This window comes from Ambystoma mexicanum, chromosome 7q (assembly GCF_040938575.1).
Source record: "Ambystoma mexicanum isolate Mex_15411 chromosome 7q, UKY_AmexF1_1, whole genome shotgun sequence".
NCBI classification, from domain to species: domain Eukaryota; kingdom Metazoa; phylum Chordata; class Amphibia; order Caudata; family Ambystomatidae; genus Ambystoma; species Ambystoma mexicanum.
This window is the reverse complement of record NC_090941.1, coordinates 947,187,978-947,207,524: the sequence shown is the minus strand read 5'-3', so window position 1 is coordinate 947,207,524 and position 19,547 is coordinate 947,187,978. Positions and strand designations below refer to the sequence as shown.

Sequence of the window (19,547 nt, the reverse complement as noted above, 5' to 3'; positions counted from 1 at the left end):
CTTCCGCCCAACCCACCAACTTCCCACCCTTCCGTTACAACCCCTCTAACCCCAACTTGACGCAACCCATCCCCTCTCAGTCTCCTGGTGTTAACCACAGTTCCTAACATCCAAGACACCTGACCCCAGCCATGGATCCACCACTCCTCCAGGACAAGGTGCAGGGTATCCTAAAACCCCCATCTGTACAATGAAAGATAATCCCAAAACGCACCACTGAATGTTCTGATCATCTCATCCTCCAGCTTGTGATGAAAGTGAGGTCATTTCAGATCATATACTTTAGAAACATGCACCTGTGCCTCTTAATCAGATCCTTTGGGAGTTGGGCCTCAAGCGGGCCTTCCAATTTTGCTTCTGCTGCTGATTCTGCTTCCTTGTGCGACTCAATACTACCGACCATTCCCACGGTTTCGATTGCTGGGATACCCGCCCAACGTCCGATGTACCTTTGTCCTTCTTCGTCTTCAATAAGCAATAAAGCAATTCCTGCCTCACGGGACGTCACCCTGCGTTGTTTGCCCTCAAAGGTGAAAAGAATTTGAAACAGGAAAGTCCATTGATACTTAATTCCCCGGTGCCTTAGTGCTCTAACCACAGGCTGCATTTCACACCTTTTCTGGAGAGTAGTTTGCGATAAATCCTGAAAAGGGTGAATTTCCATACCATTATAGGTAATCGTGGTTTTTTCACTGGCTGTTCTCAGGATCTGCTCTTTTTGTTGATATGAGGTGCACGCCACCAAAACATCACGTAAGCGAGCCCCAGGGTCACGCCTCCTAGGACCCGTCCTGTGTAGACTATCAATAGATATTTGTGGATTCTCTACGCCCGGGATCAAGTATACAAAGATCTGGGTTACCGCATCTTTGAGCTGTGTGTCTAAGACCGTTTCCGGCAGATTGCGTACGCTGATGTTTGAATGTCGGGATCTGTTCTCTTAATCTTCATACTGTAACTCCAGGTTTCGTGTTGCCCTGGCCAATTCCTCCAACGATAGGTCAGTCAAAACCTGCTGTCTTGTGAGAGAGCTTGTATTGCCTGCTCATTACCTTAGCCCACTCGCCATGAGTAGCGATATCTTTACCAAGGTCCATCAGCAACTGTTTTAGCTCAGTGGAGAAGGATATAAATTGTGCCTGAAAGGTGGCCGAGAATGTTTCTTGAAATGCCTGAAAACTTGCAGCCAAGTCCTTGTTAGACAGAAACCTGTGCAGTTCCCTCTGGGACCACTGCAAAAGATTTAAGACTAAAGGTGTTTGGCAGTAAACCCACTTGGTAGCAGTCTGCACCACCCAGATTTACCTGGTAGCTGTGGCTGAGCAGTCAGACTTCCCTCAAGAAGAGTTAGGCAGTATACAGAGCATACATAATAGGTACAGAGGCACAATAGTACAAGCAAACACTGACCAGAGCTAGGTGTAAAAGTATATAATTATTTATTTAAAAGACACTCATAAATTACACTAGCACAGAAAAGGTAAGTAAGTCAAAACACAGTCACTATTACTTATATGTACATCCCTAGTTATTTGTTGGACAAGTCTAAGTTAACACCACTTATTTCCAAACAGAGGTGAGCGCTTAATGTTAGATGGCACTCCAACAAGTTAGTTAAACAAGGGAGGGAAAAGGCAAAGGAAGTGAAAACAGCAAGGCAAAACACTTTTCAGAGATTCACAGTGAGTGTAGAAAGGCAGTCTATTGAGGAGCAAGGAAGTTCGGTTGCCAGGCCCACTCTAGGGAAAGCCAGGCAAAAAGATGCCCAAGATCACACAATGTCACAAGTCTTTACAGGTGAGTAGAAAAGGTTTTACCAAGTTTAGAAAAGTTTAGTTAGGGTGTCCCAGGCTTACCCAGGGTCGAGAGCCGAGGGCTAAATCTACCCCGTACAATCGGTGGCAAGGGAAGCCGGGCGGAACACGGTACCTTTAAAATGGAAAGGATCCTCCAGCGGTGGCAGTTGTTCCTGGTAGTGGGTGCAAGTCGCGGCGTCGTCCAGAGGAGGAGAAGATCTCGTCGTGGAGGAAAGCTGAAGGTCGTTGCACTACCAGGGAAGAAACCAGTCGTGGAGTTTTTCCGGTTAAAAGGATGTTATCCCTCTTTCGCGGTTGAGGTAAAAAGTGGTATCCCGGTTGCCGGGGTGCTTGGCACAGGCAAGGCGGCCACGAGATGCTTCAGGGCGGCGAAAAGAAAGCAGAAACTGGTTGTCCCCACCAGTCAAGGGAAGAAGACTCTCCAGGCGGGAGACCTCCTCTGTCGTCTGGAAAAGTGGTGAGATGGTTCCGCAGGGCTCCACCGGTGGTGTCGTCTTGGCAGGTCGGCTCGGCTTCTCCCTCTTCGGCTTCTTAGGTCCTGTGGCGACTTCTGAAGAACCAGTCCCAAAAACCTTGCTTTTATGCAGCAAACCCCCATTCATACAGCCTAGCTGTCACTCAAACATGCTAAGTTGTGAGCGGGGTGGCTCACCACTTGGGCCAATCACTCCAGAGTGTGACATGAGTAGCCAAGGCAACTCAGTCAAGGGTGCCTAAACCCTCTCCCACACCTCCTATGGTACCCAGACAGAATGGCACCACTTTGGAGGGCTTCTGTGCAGAAGCCCGCCAAAAGTGGAACAAAGGCTCGACTTGGGTTCAGGGTTACTGAAGTGAACCTAGACGCCATTTTGGCGGCGAGTTCTGGCAAAAAATCCCAACCGGTGAATTTATATTAAATAAATAATCCAGCGGTATCTTTAACATTGCACCAAAAAGTGGTGCATTAAAATCAATGGGAAATCCCATATTTCCGTGGTATCCACTGCCACCAGCCAGAAACTCGGCGAGGGGGGACGGGACAGTACCCCCTTCGACAACAGACCCAGGGGCAATCTAATTGCCCCTACCAGTACTTCCACAGTATGATGGTTTGTACTGGTTAAGTTCCTAAATTAAGACTAGTAAAGTCAATGGTGACTTTACAGACCCAGGGAGACAGTAGTCAGTCCCAGGGTGTGGAGTCTATGTTTGGGGGTCTCTATGACACCCCTGTGTTACTGCACTGAGGGTGCTGTGTAACACATTTAAAAACCAATGATAGCCTATGGGGAAAAAATACCCCATAGCCCATAAGCACATTGCAAGTCACAGAAACACTCAAGTCATGCCCAAGAGTGAGGGTAAAAGAGTCTCACTCTTAGCAGGAGAAAAAAATAAACCCCAAAAATCCAGCAAAGCTGCTAGGGGACTCACTAGGTTAGGAAATTCAGCCTAAACAGAGAATTCTCCCTAACAGTCCTCTTTTCTTCGCCACCATTTCCTCTTCAGGGATATCAGTGCTATAAAGTAGGGGAGGTTGCACCACTGGGGAGGTAGAAGCCGTCTCCGAGCATGTTGCACACCAGAGCCTTTGCAGCGGGTTGCGTTTACCCTGCGAGTCCTTGGGAGACAGTGAATGGTGTGCTTTTTTCTTTCCCCTCGACGTATGAGAGATTACACCAGTCAGATAATTCCTACGGAGTTTGAGGGTACTGCTCCTTCCATGCACTGAGACACTTTGCTGTTATCTGCAGCCCAGACTTAAATCATTTTAAAACTTTCCAACTGCAGGCGTGAACTTTTGCCCACTGCCACGCCCTATAGCTTAAATTGCAGTATTAAGTATGCAGTGGTTAGGTGACTGTTGACAATAAGGTATTCTTCCCACTACAGTGAAATTCTTTTGTTGTATATATGCCTGCTATTACTTCACTGCTCCTCAGTGTCGCAGTTTTCTTCAGCAAAACCTACACAGATGTCTGCCTTTTACTCAACTCCTGGGCGTGCCCTCCAGCTGACTCAGCCACCTTTATCTGTGTGTTTGCACTTAGTGCCCTATGGTACCCCGCTAAATTCCCAGGGCGATCCCTAGGCCCATTGATAGTGGATTCATTAATGTCCGAGCGCTCCCCACCCGGCTGCTTTGACATATGAAAACTCCTGCGCACTCATCAAATTTTGTGCCTTAAGTTGTGTCACTCCCAGGCTCAATAAGTTAGCCTTGGCGCCGTTCGTGCTTATTTAAATCTGTTGAGCAGCAACTAGTGGCATATTATTAAAATGTGGGATGGCGTTGAAATTAATGCTCCAATTTCAGTCTTTACAGAATCTCCGGCTATGGCAGAAAAAGAGAACCTCTGCCCTCCGTTTGCACACACATACACGTCCGTTTTGTCCATGGATAAAGTAACGTGTAGAATAGTATGCACACTTCAAAATCTTTCCCGTGTAGTACTATGTAAAATATAATGCTGACTTTCGGATCTTTCCTCTATGAAAGCGTTTATATTGGAAAGCAGGCTTTCAGATCTATTCCTCTATAACATGTAGGATGGCATGCAGAGTTTCAGGTCTGTCCTCAGTGCCGATCGCAGTGCGCCCACCGTTCTACTGTCCCCCGCTCTCCTCAACTGTGCAATAGATCACACATTAGAGAGCATCTTTTATTCCCGATAGCCGGAGCAGCTTGTCCTCCTGTTAACCAGCCGCTCAACACCCCGCGGGCAGGGGCACTCCCGGCTGTGCCCAATCCAGTGTTAATGCGGCCAACTCCACGAGCCTCCTGTTCAGCTCGGATTAGAGCAGGTTTGTGTCCCCACAGCCCAAGCAAGGTGCAGGGTGCTCCCAAAGTACAGATAGTGCCTATGTGCAACCGAGGCCCCAGTAATTTCACACACACAGATTTAAAGTCCGACTGATGCCCCAGTTTTTCCGCTCACGGAGCTAGCATGCGCAGGAGTCCGGGACCTCACCCACTCCAAACAGAATGCAGCGAACACGCACACTTGGGTGTCTGTAACCGCACCCGCTCCCAGCCAGATGCGCAGCAGAGAAATAGGTAAAAAGGGTATCAAGATACTCTGTCCCCAGCCGGGCAAATCCACACAGTGACTCTGATCGTGCTTCCAGTTTACTGCCACTTTATGTTCAAATGACTTGCAGTTTGAAGTTTAACGTCCGCTCACGATAGCTTAGATGGAGGAGAGACGTGAACCACGTCTTCAAACAACGGCGGCCATTTTGGAATCTCAGGTAACCTCAGAAGCCAGGCTTATCTTAAGAGGGGTGCTGTAGAGCTGTACAATTGAAATCAGTAAGTACATGTAGCCAAGTAACACATACACACTAGTTATATATAAATATGTATTTCTAATATACACATGGTTTAAATAAGCATTCTTTAAAAAACATCATCCATTAGTAAAATTCAATCAAAGTTAGGATTCAGTTTTTAAAAGACAATAAGAGTTGGTCATTACTTTTCGTATGCTAACACATATGCCAGCACACAGAGTGACTTCAGTAAATGTCAGTATTCCACTTATTTCAGTTATTGAGTTGTGAAAGGAAGGACATGTTACAATACGATTTAGACCATACTTTAAACAGTTTGTAAAACAATTACAATCGCCTAAAGTGAGGCAGGTCAAATGTTATCCCAGCAATAATAGTTTCCACAATTGTAACCTGCGAGGGAACAAGTAAAGCCTAAGCCAGTAGGTTCAGAGGGGTGCCTTTAGGGAGCCAAAGTATAGTCAATAGTTCTGATGCACTTCTTTCTAGATAAAGTCTTGACAAAGTTAGTAAGTTCAGAAGAAATCACAGTAATTCAAGTGAGCTACTTTGTAGAGAGCACAAGCTGCGGGGCCAGTGCAAGCGAGTCGAGATCAACTCCAAAAAGTACTTTGCAAGATAGGAAGCACAACATCTGGCTAAAAGGCTAAAAACCAAGCCCCACAATACCTGTGATTTGAAGAAAAATGTTCCAGCTGGATTCCTTGTTGCTACAGCTTGGCAGACCCTTGTTCCTGGACCTTGGTTGTGGTGACGACAGGGGGGACATCTGGTGGGCTCTTGCGGCAGTACTCAGGAGAGGGACTCCTCAGCAATGGATTTCCTTTGTTTCAGCGGCTTTTCAGGGTTGTGGCGCATTCTCCTCAGCGTCAAATGAAAAAAGAAAACTCTGTCTGGAAGAAGCTTGCTCACTCGGTCCTGGACTCTGGATCAAGATTTCCTGCTTCTGTAGGGTCCTCTGGATGCCCACATAGATTTGGACGGATTTGGGCTTCGCAAGACGATGCACTCGTCAATGGTCCACGGACCCCAGACATTGGGCTTTTGCAGCTCTGGTGAAGCACAACAAGTCGGGAGATGCGTCAAATGGAAGTTTGTCTCGAGACTATTTGATCCCCACCAGCCACCAGCCCAAGGGAGGAAGTCCTCTCGTATATGTCTTCCCATTCGATATGAAAAAGGGGTCAGCACAGCTGCAGGGCTTCACTGGGCACTTCGCAGTCCAGGAGGATACTACTGGCATGTTGTCACGTCGTCTTTGGATGTTCCTCTCACGTGGTCTACTCTGACTCGAGTCCCAAAAACTGCGATTTCCCATTAATTCACAGTTTATGCTGTCAATCACACAGCAGGGTGGCGGTCCTTTTTGGACAGCCAGCTGGCCAATCAGGACTGGTTTTGTTCAGGTACACCTAGAGACAAAGGACAGAAGTTTCGGGAGCCCCCCTCACTTCCTGCCTTTCCAGGCACACTGGAGCCTGGTCGGGCTTCAGGGATGAAGCCTGCCAAAGACAAAACTCACAAAGGGCTCAAACCGGTTTTAACTAACAGATTAAGAGCCATGAAAGAACTTACAAACAGCAAATTGGCGAAAAAAGAAGACGGGGGCCATTTTGGGAAAACTGGTCACCCATCGGTGCTTACTGCAGCTAAGGGTTCAACCTGCCGTAAAATGCACACTGGTAGTAAGAGTAAACCACTGCCAACAGCCATTTAAACTAAGCTAGTGTAACAATAAATGTTACATGAGAAGTGGGAGAGGGAATTACCAAGTAAACCCATCAGCACTCCACATAGGGTGGTGTGTGCTGGTCCCACAAAGAGAAAGGTAAGTAAGACAGGGATCATCTTACTATTCTTGGGAATGGTAGTTCACACAAGAAAATGTAATCAAATATGAACCAAGGAACTTCCAAAGGACTTCTTAGTGGCACTGCACCTCAGGTGCTGTGTGTCACTATACAAAAAGCAGATGCCTATCGAGTTTGTCAGACCCCATAAAACAGTAAAACACAAAAATCCAAGTCAAGAAAAACATGAGGAAGTGACAAAAAGGTCTCACTCACTCAGGAGGAAAAATATCACAAGTTCTAAGTCCAGCAAAAGAGCTGGGGGTAAGTTGGGGGGGTCTATAAGGTAGAAGGGAATCAGCACAGAAATAAAAGTCCTCCCTAACACAGGAGTCCTGTTATAACTGGGATTTGGACTGGAGTAGCCAAAAGTATACCAATGGAAAGGATCTTCACCATTCAAACTGGCAGGGACTGTTGAATCATGGAAAGCCACTGGTCAAACATTCTGCCCAGCAACAGAAACTCGGGGCACATTTGTGGATTGGGACCAGACCGTTCCAGCCTCTCACATCTGGCCACACACACAGACTGCAACTTTGCCTGGGAATGCAGAGGCTGTGTCTGGGGAAAAGGGCAATTCCAGATCAGAGTGGGAAGGAAGAAGGCCAAAGAATATGGTCAAAAGATAGGCGAAAATCGTCCACAGTAATTTTAGAGTGTATGGTACTCTTTATGGATTAAAATGCAAAAGTGCAAGAGGAAAATGTCCCAAACACGGTAGAAAAATACCTGCTGCCACCAGCCCATGCTGGACACATTGCAACAATTATAACAACAAAATTACAAAAGAAAAAGTTATAATGATAGAAAGTATCCTAAATGCATTTCACTTTAAGGTGAGATATACAGGAAATCCACTAAGGGAGACAGTCTCCCAGTACGAACAGGCTCATGGACTGATCAATTTCCCTATAAAAATGTGCACAAAGCAAGGGAAGTAAAGCAGAAGACTTTACTTGCCTCCAAAAAATCATCTCGGCAGTCAAAACAACAGCAAAGGGTGTCCCATAGACAAAAGCAGCAATAATACATTATTTCCTAACATTATTCAAACCTTGTGAATACATCTATGTCAAGTAACATTTGCTTGACAATTACACTATGTATCATTAAACAATGAGTACAAGCTGTGTATTGTTGCATAACAAGATTATAACCTTACTTGTGTGGGAATGATGTTCTCCAGACTGATCCCAACATATACCAGACGCTCTTTCCTGGAAGAAATACAACATTTCTCTTGAGTGTTTTTGTGTAAAAACAGGCTAATCTTAAAATCGTAGATTAAAATATTCTTCAGGTATCAGTTTTGGCATTTGCTGCTGTTCAATGCATTTCACAATTATAGGCCTTGGGTGCAAAGAAGGGTGGGAGAATAGTGGAGTGAGTGACCGTATGAAAATCGATTTACAGAGTTGCAGTGCAAGCAAGAGACTATGCTAGTCTGAGAACATGCCAGTGAGGGCTAGCAAGAGGAGGTGTGAATGAGAGTGTGAGAGAGTGGGCTTGTAAGAGAATGCAAGGGAGAGGAAGGAGGAGAGAGAAAGTAAGTTTCTAGCACATGAAGATGTTAAAAGGCAGCAAGTGGGAATGCATTCACAGGTGGTGAGGAGGGGATGAAAAAAAGAAAGAGGGTGACGAGTGGGAGAGTGGGTGCAGTTCTGTCCATCTCTTTGAATTGCATCTGTGACCCTGTTTCTTGAACTTCAAATTCCTTTTTGTATTGCATTTGTGCCTTGTGTGACTACTAGACCACATGGTGAGTTTATCTAGAACTGCGCTGTGCAGCCTCTGTTAGTCCTCTAACCTTTGCCACCACTATGGCTCTCACCATCTCACCCATCTTCTCTAACTGCTACACAATCACCTATCCCACCCTATCTCACAAAGTCCGGAAGGAAATCACAAAAACTACTTCCTGAGTGCAAACCATGGCCTTCCCGTCCCCAACATCTAGGTCAGCGCTTCTTCCAGGGAGGTCTTCACTGATATCCTCTTCTCTGTCCCCTCTCCAGATCTATGGACCCCCCCTCATCTCATCTCTACTTTCACATCATCTCCCATTAACAGCGGCATCAAGTGGGAATTCCTCTTGGCTGGCTTCTCATCTTCACGTTGCTTCGTTAATGTCTACCACACAGGCACTATCCTAGTCCAGGGTCCTCAAACTAACCGCCTTCTCTGACAGGATCCTGCCGTCTCTTATAAACTTCCTTCCTTTCTTCTCCTGCCTCTCCCCCCACTAATCTCTCTATCCCTCCCCCTCTGAATGATGCACCACGCCCCTGTACTACACCTCCAAAAACCTTCAAAGGAAGATACCTTTTTCTCCTGGCTACTCTTAACGTACGCCCAGCCAACAAACACTCTGCCGACATTTGCCTCCTTGAAGACATTGACCTTGACATTCTTGCTCTTACCGAGACATGGTTCAATGCCAGCTCAGTCGCTGCTTTTGACTCACTCCTACCTGACGGCTTCAAGATAATTTCCAAGCCTACACTACACAGTGCTGGCAGTGGGGTTGCCTTAATCTCCCCTGAGTGTGTGCCTTCTTCCATCTTATCCACCCAGCTCTACTGTACCTTTGAGAGCCAGGTGTGCAACTTGGTCATCTCTCTCTCATCCACCAGGACAATGACCACCATCTACCGGCCTCAAGGCGCTACCGCCCTGTTCCTCTCGGAATGGGCCGATTTCTGTTCTTCCTTACTTCTTCCACCTCCAATAACCTCCTCTTGGGTGATTTCCACATCCAATTGGACTCCCCTGTCACAGTATCCACTCTTTTCATTGACCTCTGCACCTCTCGATCACTCTCCATTCTCCCTTCTGGTCCATCCCAATCGGCTGGGCACACTCTGGATGCCCTCATCCACTCTGACCTCTCTCCCCACTGGTCACCCCTCTCTCTTCGTCAGACCATTCTTACCTCCAACCTGCGTCCCTTTGGCCATCTGACAGCTCCCCCCGCCAAAGCCCTGGCAACCTCATTGACTAACATCCGTCGAGTGAAACTAGTGTCAGCTGCTGCCTTCGCATCCATCTTCATCCCCCTTTTGACCCCCTACCACAGATTATACCACTGACTCTGCTCTCAGAAATCTCCACTTGGCCACCACTGATATTCTTGACATTCTTGTCCCAGTCATGATGATCCACCTGAAACCTGCCTCTAAGCAGATCACCTGGTGTGACTCCAAACTTGCAGCCTTGAAACAAAAGTGCAGAGGGAGGGACTGAATGGCAAACCTCAGGCTCATCCTCTAACAAACTGGCCTGCCGCCTGCTTCAAAGGCAATACAGACTCCATCCATGCCAAGAAAAGAGCCCACATACAGGCACAGGTTTCCGGAGCAACAAACATGGCTGAACTTTTCAAGATCTGCAGGGAACTAGCCAACCCCCGCAGTTGTCTCCTCCACTTCTTCCCAGACCCTCTGCAACGCACTGGCCACTGACTTTGCAACCAAAACTGAGGACATTAACACCCTGGTTACTCACCCTCCCAACCGATCCTACACCTGCTTGCCTCCCTTGGCCTCTCTCCCTACTCCCTCCTTCCTCTCCTCCTTCCCGGTCACACCTGAACGTTAGAGTTGTCCGCTCAATGAAGGTCTCTTCTAAACAGTTTTCCCCTTGCTCATCCAGGACAACATTGGCTCTCTTGCCCCTGCACTCGCTGATTTCTGCAATCACTTTTACCACTGGATCTTTCCACTCCTCCCTCAAGCACTCCTTTGTGCACCACCTCCTGAAAAAACCTTAAGCAGACCCCAACTGCCCTGCCAACTACCGCCCTATTTCAATCACCCCCTTACTGGGGAAACTGTTGGAGAAGCTGGCCATGTCCCAACTCAATGTGCACACCAAACTTGTTGGTTGTCTCCGCAACCATCAATCTGGATTATGAGCATCCAGAGGCAAGGAAACAGCTCTTCTGAACACCAGTGAAGAACTGCTTGCATCTCTGTACTCCCCAGCTGTCCTTATCCTACTCGATCTCTCCTCTGCCATTGACACGGTCAACCATTCCATCCTCATACAAAGGCTCCACAATACCCTTGGTATCTCGGAAGGGGCACTGGACTGGCTGATCTTCCTAACAGACCACTCGTCCCAAGTCATCCTAGGCACTGGGCAACTTCTCCTACTCAACTTCTTCTCCGCCTGTGGTGTCGCCCAAGGTTCTGTCCTCTCCCCTTGGCTCTTAGACGTCTACCCTGCTCAGCTGGCACGCCTCATCGCATCCTTTTCACCCCCAATTTCCAGTGTTATACAGACAACACACAACTCTTTTTCAAACTTCCTGCCGACCCTCTGGCACCTTCCATCACACCTGATAACCTATTTGCCATCCAGTCCTGGTGCACCTCCAACGATCTCTACCTCAACGCCTGCAAAACTGCGATCCTTCCCATTGGGACACCTGCTCCTGCCTTCCCTTCATTCACTCTGGCCTTCCTCCATAGGCTCTCCTCCTGCTCCTTCTGAAGAAACCTTTGAGTCATCTTCAACTCCTCTCTTTCCTTCCTCACACTCAGGACATTTCCAAGAAGTCCCACTTTCATCTCTTTTCTTTCCCCCGGAGGCTCAATGTTACCCGAGCCCTGGTTCTCTCTAGGCTTGACTAATGCAATAGGCTCCTCCTGAAATGTACCTTCTTCCACCCTGCGACCCCTCCAGCTAATCCAGAATAAGGCAGCAAGACTTATCCTTGGCCTTAAGCCCAGGGACTTCATCTCTCCGGCCCTAAAAAGTCTTCAATGGCTCCCAGTTGCTGCAAAGATAAAATTCAAATTCCTTTGCATCATTCACAAGGCTGTCTGGGCCCAGGAACCACAGTATCTTCAACTTTATCTTGCTAAATACTCTCCCTCTAGACCTACGTTCCTCTGGCATCAACTATGTGTAAAGCGTTTTGCTAAACCGAGGGCAGGAGGTTGATTGCTTTCCTCAGCTGGCTCCCTCCTATGGAACAGCCTCCCCTCCCTCTGTGCCTTGAGCAGGACTCTCTTAAATTCCAGAAGCTCAAGACTTTCCTCTTTACCTCCTCCTTCCCTTCTTCTCTCCTCTGCTCATCTCACAGTTGCTGTTATTGGTGTCTTGAGCCCTTATGCATCCTCGGGGCCCTGACCTCCCACAACCAATCACCCCAGCTTCTGTCTACCCTCAGCACTTGCCTTGGCACACCCTCCACCCTGGAGGCTCGCACTTACACCCAACACCGGCTCCAGGCCGTGTAGCACTCACCATACTATGCACTTCATCTGTGGCTCCTCCACGATTATGGACACTCCAGCACCTACCGCGTGTGCCCCCTTCCTTGCTGCACTTGCACATTCTGAATACTCACAAAGCACAGTAGTTTTGTTCTTTTTTCCATCTTCCCTCCACTGTTCACATTTTGTGTATTTGAATGTGTTCCACTCCCTAGATACCATCCCCTTTACCTGTGGGCACTATGAAACAGAAGCTACTTGCTGTATAAGCACCTAACAAGCAAATATTAAATAAAATAAATAAACTCCACCATCCCCTGTGTCACAACCTACTTTTTTTTTTAATTTGCATTTGGTTCAAATACATACACAATTTCATGTAGAACCTTTACAAAATCTAAAATATAAAAATCAACATTTAAAATTCATTATATTCCATTAATTTTGAGTCATTTACAAAAGGTCTTACTAAATACAAAATGTAAAGTCTAAAATGTAACCCTTTATATATTTCACTAATAATGTAGATTACTCAACTGCGAGATAATTCTAATTCCTTTTCAATTAGCTTACAAAAACTAACCAGCTCATAGATTAAGGGTTTATGCACTCCTTGCATCATTCTACACCACAATAATTCCAGGCAATCCTCATATTCAATGTTCACAAATTTCATCAGTAAAGAATGAGGTGCTTCAATGTTTCATAAGGTTCATTACATTCGTCAAAGCGACATCCGACACAATTTTTTGTTTCATTCAATTTTTAGTTCTTTCTCTTGTGTGGTAGAAATTCAATCTGAATCAAATGTATGCCTTTCTAGTATGATTACAAGGAAATAGCGTGATATGTTCATATCGTGGAATTCGTTGCTTGACATATATACCATATTCTTTATATAGTCCATAGGTCATAATCCTATCAATCGTTGAGCACCAATCCATTTCAAAAAGCTTTTTTTTTAGCATAGCAGGGACGATGTTTTATATCATCCACTGTAATATTCGCAATGCCTAAAATTTGTTGCATTTTCGATTGATAGTTGATGAAAGATTTTGTGGTTTGGGTCCCCAACATATTGTTCATATCCATAAAAAGTGAATTACTAGGAGGATAATATATCTTTACATAGTTGGACAACAGCCTCCATTTCCATCGAGTAGAAAGTGACACCAGCCCCAATTCATGTCGAATAACAGCGTTTGGGACCGACATAGGTAAGAACATTGCGGATTTCAGTAGAGAGCCCTGTAAGCTATCAAGCATAAAGGTCATGTCACAAACAGACATCGAGTGTATAAAGAATGACACTTTCAATTTTCAGTGTCATAAATTCTATTAGAGGAGTTAATGAAAATTTGCAATACCAGATATAAATCTTTCATTTGTGACAGAAGTGGTCTAGTCTTACCTTTAATAATTGCAGACCTCGAATTTTGGGCTGATAAATACCCTAAATAAATTGCATTATTTACGCAGGATATTTGTGTGTTCATAATTTGTCATTTGAAATTACCCGTTTTTGATTTGATTCCAAATTTCATAATGGCAGTTTTTGCCGGGTTGGGCGTCAAATTATGTGCTTTTGCAAAGACTTCAAAAAGTGATAATTTAGTTTGCAGCCCTGCCGGAGTAGTGTCAAACAAAATAATATTGTCTGCAAAAGCAATCCATTTTAAATGAATACTCCCCACTTTAACCGAAAACAAGTTCCCATTTTCCCAATTCTCACCCAAATCGGACAAATCTAGGTTAAAAAGAGGGTAGCTGCTAGGTAACAACCCTGTTTCAGACCTATTGCCGTAGAAATTGGAGCAGTAGTGCCACCTTCCGATGATATTCTTATTCTATACGATGTATTCGTGTGCAGCTTTATGATCCAATACAGCAAAACAGTTGGAATTCCAAACTTCATCGTTTTCATCCATAATAATTTGCGAACAACATTATCAAAAGCTGAGCTCATATCAATCATCGCAATATAGACAGGGTTAGAGTTCTTTTCTTTTACTCCAGCAATAACATGTGCCTTAATAACTGCATTTAAGGTGATACTCATATTTTTCCTAAAACCAGTTTGATATTTTGAGTATAGGACCTTGGCCTCGATCACTTTCTCAAGATTTTGTAATAGAAGGCTCGCAAAAATTTTAGCCTCAGTATCAATTAATGAGATTGGTCGATAATTCTCTGGTAGAGATGGATTGCCCTTTTTGAATATAGGGACTATATTTGCAGTTAACCATGATAGTGGAACATCCCCAGAATTAATACTAATTTCAAATTTGGTCTTTATAATGATAGCCCACATCAGAGGAACAGCCTTGTAAAGACAAGGGGGAAGCCCATCTGGCCCAGCAGCTTTCGAATAAGTCAACCTAGAAATTGACCAAATAATATCACTGAGATTCCACTTCAGCCTTGGGATAGTATAATACTCCAGAGAAATACTTGGGACATGTTGAAATTCACAAGGCAGTTGGTATTTAGTCATTATGTATGTTTGCCATACCTGATCCGGAATACAATTTGGTGTAAGCAGTGCAACACATTTATTATCAGCTTTCAAAGTGCGCCAAATTATACATGTATCATAAGACGTGATAGCGCGAATTAGTGCACAGTTCTCCTCATTGTGTTGAGATACAAGCAAATCTTTTTTTGTTTGTACACCGACAGAATTTGGTTCCTTCCTTAGTGACTTCGCTGCCCAAATTGCTTCTCTTCAGATGTCTCAATGCCCTGTTTTTATCCCTTTTCAGTAATTTGCATGTGTGATTATATGGGTGATTGTGTTTCATATTACTTTGTTTTTTTACAGAAACTACTTCCATTCCTCAAACTACAACGAAAGGATCATTTAACAGAAAGTTTCTTCTCCAGGAGACTGTCTCCATACTCCTGATGTTCGGATAGTATTCAAAAGAACGTTCTCTTGCAACAAGAATGCCAGGGGGGAATAGGTTCCTTCCCCTGGCTTGCAGTTTACACACAACCTTTATACAATCCCACATCCAGGAAAATAGTTCCCTTCTCCTGGGGTAGATATATATATATATATAGTTTCCAATAAAACTAGGGGGAATGACTCGCTTCCGCTGGCATCACTAGCGCAACTCCCAGTTCGGTACCAGGAGAATGACTTCCTTCTCCTGGTGTTGCTTGGCACAGTTCACAAGGCAAGAGCAAATTACTCCATTTCCCTGGTGTCTTTAGAGTATGTTCCAAGAGCATTGGCCCCTTCCCCAGGAGAATGACTCCACTCGCCAGGTGTCCAACAAGTTCTTTCTCACAATCCTCAGCTTGATGTAGACTGTGCCACTCTGTTTTGGTGCAATGCAAGATAGACTGGTTGTGGATGCAAACTGACTTCACCTGAGGCTGAAACCAAAAGTACTACTCATCTAAATCTGAGTTGGGCATGTGTGCTCCCATGATCCCAGCACACAACCAAATGCTACCATTAAATACTAACAAAAAAATCTAATTCTACTTGAATATTTTTTAATGTGCTAAATCAATAATTAAAATAAAGGCCTAATGGCCAACTCTGCAGCACAAAGTTTTGCCAAAAATTGCTTTTTCAAGACTAATTGGAACAGAGTCAAAGTGAAGAACATTGTCAATGAAGTGAATAACAATGTTCCTGATTTATGCAAAACCATACAGTCAATTCATAACTGAGATGCTCTGTTATCAGTGAGTATCTCACTTTCTTAACAAAAGATTAAAATTGGAGCAAAGTACAAGTATAGTGGCAACAACAGCTTCACAGCACAACTTCATTCAGACCCGTATTTATGCAGATGGTAAATGGTTCTGAACAATGGGGAGAGCTAGGAAATGTTGGGCAGTGACAATACTCAATGGGCTGTATCCCAGGTGAGTGTCCTTGTCCCCAGTTGGGGGGGGAGGGGTGGGAAGAGTCCCTCCCCATGAGGGCACTCCTGCATTAAACCACCCCTAGGGGGTGACTATTGGGTAGTGGCCGCACCTCTCTAGGCGCATGGAAAAGGGCTCCACCGAGGGGAGGGCAACACCTGTGAATCGTAACACCACTCAGAACACCAGTAATTCCAGTTAGACAGGCAAGTTTAAAAATACAATTATTTATTAGGCCTTTAGTTTGCATACTAAGCTGATAAAAATCACAGGACAATATTGCTGCACAAAACCCTAAAAAAAAAAAAAAAAAAAAAAGATGCATACATTCACCCTTACAAGAGAGTAGCATTTGATTCAATGACCAGCTAAATACAGAAAAGTACTGCATAGTAGATGCATAGAAATAGACAACTCTTTACAATCAACACAAAATCGCTTCCCTCAAACTTATAAAGTCACCCCTAAAATGGTTTGGGATCCTGTGTCACCAGTTCCGAAGGATCTACTTCAGGAAGGTTTATATAGAGATTAGCAGTGCAACTGGTTATGGTTAACAGAGTCATACAAAGTTAAATTCAGACCAGGGATTCCAATATTGCCACCGACTGAGGACGTACAGAGGTGTGCTCCGTCTTGTGCCTGCAGCAGACAGTGACCGTCCGTATCAGCACAGCAATTTCAGCCATTTTGAGTGGGGGAAGACAGAATGTCCCTCCTCATAAATTTCACCTAACTGTTCGTGAGAATTGCCATGATGCATACCCCCGGGCATCCAGACCACGTCCATCAGCCCCGGGAGCAGGCATCATGTCGCCTTGAGAAAACCCAGCAATCCCTGCTAGGGGCTGTCTGGGTTCAGTCCTGGCGCCTATGGCGCCAGTCTCATATGAGACATCAGTCCTGGCACCATAGGCGCCAGGCTCATAGATCGTCAGTCATCGCTGCACTACGCATCACGTGGATGGAGGCTGCAGCAGTCCGGGTCTGACCGACGCCCCTGTGGGAGCCAGGTGAGCGTAACAGAACGCGAAGCCTATCTACAAATCCCCACCCGGGCGTTATGGAAACCTCAGAAACCGACCAACTGCCCCAACTATTGGGGGAATTTAGGGAGGACGTGCACTCCGCTCGCCCAGAGACTAAGGCCCTCAGAAGAGAACTAATTGTATTGAAGGAGCGCGCAGATGATCTCGCTAGACAACTGCTGCAAAATCAAGCTGGACAAGCACCCCTACCTGGTTCCGGGGGGAACCCAGCTCCTGTGTTAGCGAGTAACCCTGTGCAAATAAACCTACCAGGAAATATTCCATTAGCTCCACCCGAACGCTTTGCCGGAGATCCCAAAAGGTCTGCCTTGTTTATGAACCAATGCCGCTTGCACTTTTTACGCAGACCAGGAGCCTTCCCAAACGATCAAGCCAAGGTAGCCTTTGTATTATCATATCTCAGCGGCAGTGCCGCTGATTGATCAATTCCTCTAGTTACTCAGGATGACCCAATTCTTCGGGATTTTCAGGGCTTTCAAACTAGCATGGAAAGACTATTTGCCCGGCACTCCCAAGGACAGGCCCTGGATAACAAACTTTTGTCCCTACGACAGGGTAACCAGGATCTGCTAACCTATATCGCAACCTTCAATAGATTGATAGTGGAAACCGGATGGCCTGAGGAAAAACAAATTACATTGTTTCATCGTGGACTTCGGGGAGAACTTCTTAAAGACGTCTTGGCTCAAGTTGTGAACCCACCTCAGGATTGCACAGAGTTTATAGACAGTGGTCCAGCTGGATCATCGACTCCAGAATAGAAAGGCTGATCGAGCTAAGTTCGAAAATCAGGTATTGGTTAAATCCAACGTTGCCCCCAAAGGAACAGATGCATCAGAACCTATGCAAATCAGGGGGTGGGGGGGTCAAAGGACCCTTAACCCAAAAGGAAAGGGAAAGAAGACAGATGCAATTGTGTCTATACTGTGGAACCTCAGGACATTTTCTATGGGATTGCCCTATAAAACCACCCAAGAAGGTGGTAGGAGTTGCTGATAAAAGCCCAAAAGAGCCCGATTCGGAAAACGACCATGCCCGACAAGCGTAGAGGTCCGCTTGCCAAGCTTAAAGAAGGACACTCAGACCTCGCATCTGATCATACCAATGGTCCCAATTGATCCTAGACAACCCTCACGTATGCACGCAGTAAGGGCATACATTGACAGCGGGGCCATAGAGAACTATACGGACCACGAATTGGCTTCAAGGATGAATCTCCCTCTTTGCAAAAAGGCCACTTCGGATGTCATCACCAGTGTCGATAGAACTGAAATTGCCTCTGGGCCTGTAACTCATTCCACTACAGAGATGACACTGTTGGGTCAAGATGGGCATCGAGAGACTATTGTGTATGATTTAATCAAAGCCCCGCAGTTTCAAATAATACTGGGGATGCCGTGGTTGGAAACACATAATCCTTGTATTGAATGGTGAGAGAAGAGAATAACCTTCCCGGATTGTGCACACACCTGTTACCTGGAAAAAAAACCCGAACAAAGGCCTGGCCACAGTCATCAACCCAATCGTGCAGTTACCTCAGGAGTATCAAGAATTTCAGGATGTTTTTCAAAAAGAATAGGCCAATACATTACCACCTCACAGATTGCACGATTGTCAAATTGACCTTCTACCCGGAGCACAACCCCCATGCAGTAGAATCTACGCCCTCACGGAACCTGAAAATCTTCTCCTATGGCAATACTTGGACCAATACCTGGCTAATGGCTTTATTCGCCCTTCCAAGTCTCCTGTATCCTCAGCTTTGTTCTTCGTGCCAAAAAAGGAAGGTGACATTAGAACGTGCATAGACTACCGCGCACTAAATCAGATTACCCTAAAAATAAAACGGTACCCATTGCCTCTGATCCCCGAATTACTAGACCAAGTAAAGGATGCTTGTATCTACGCTAAGTTAGATCTCCGAGGGGCATATCATCTGGTACGTGTAAAGAAAGGCGACAAATGGAAGACGGCCTTTCGCACCAAGTACGGATTATTCGAGTATCAGGTGATGCCCTTCAGGTTGTGCAATGCACCAGCAGCCTTACAGTATTTTATGAACGAGGTCTTTCGTGAACTCATTGACGTCTGTGTTGTCGTATACATAGACGATATCCTTGTGTACTCCTCCTCAGAAACAGACCATGTTAAGTACGTACATGCAGTCCTTGAGAAACTACTCCAGCACAAGTTATATGCAAAATTGGAAAGATATTTTATGGATTTCCGAATATGCATACAATAACTCTGTACATTCAGGAACCGGACAAAGCTCCTTTTATACCATATATGGACACCACCCTCGAACTTCAGAACTCTATTCGCCTCAGCACTTAGAAATGCCCGCAGTTATTCATTTACATTCTACTATAACACAAGCCTTCAAGGAAGCAACAGAACATTTGAAGCAAGTAAAAGAGAAATACAAGAAAAATGCTGATCTACATA

At 45.4% G+C, this 19,547-nt stretch overlaps 1 protein-coding gene across 1 annotated transcript in view; it reads right to left on the bottom strand.

The window, feature by feature from the left end:
- RSF1 (remodeling and spacing factor 1) overlaps positions 1-19,547 on the bottom strand; it is a 1,138,572-nt gene that overhangs the window by 541,530 nt on the left and 577,495 nt on the right. The window contains exon 10 of the mRNA XM_069639968.1: positions 8,109-8,163. Within this exon, the coding sequence (XP_069496069.1) occupies positions 8,109-8,163 (55 nt within the window). The remainder of the gene's footprint in view (positions 1-8,108; positions 8,164-19,547) is intronic.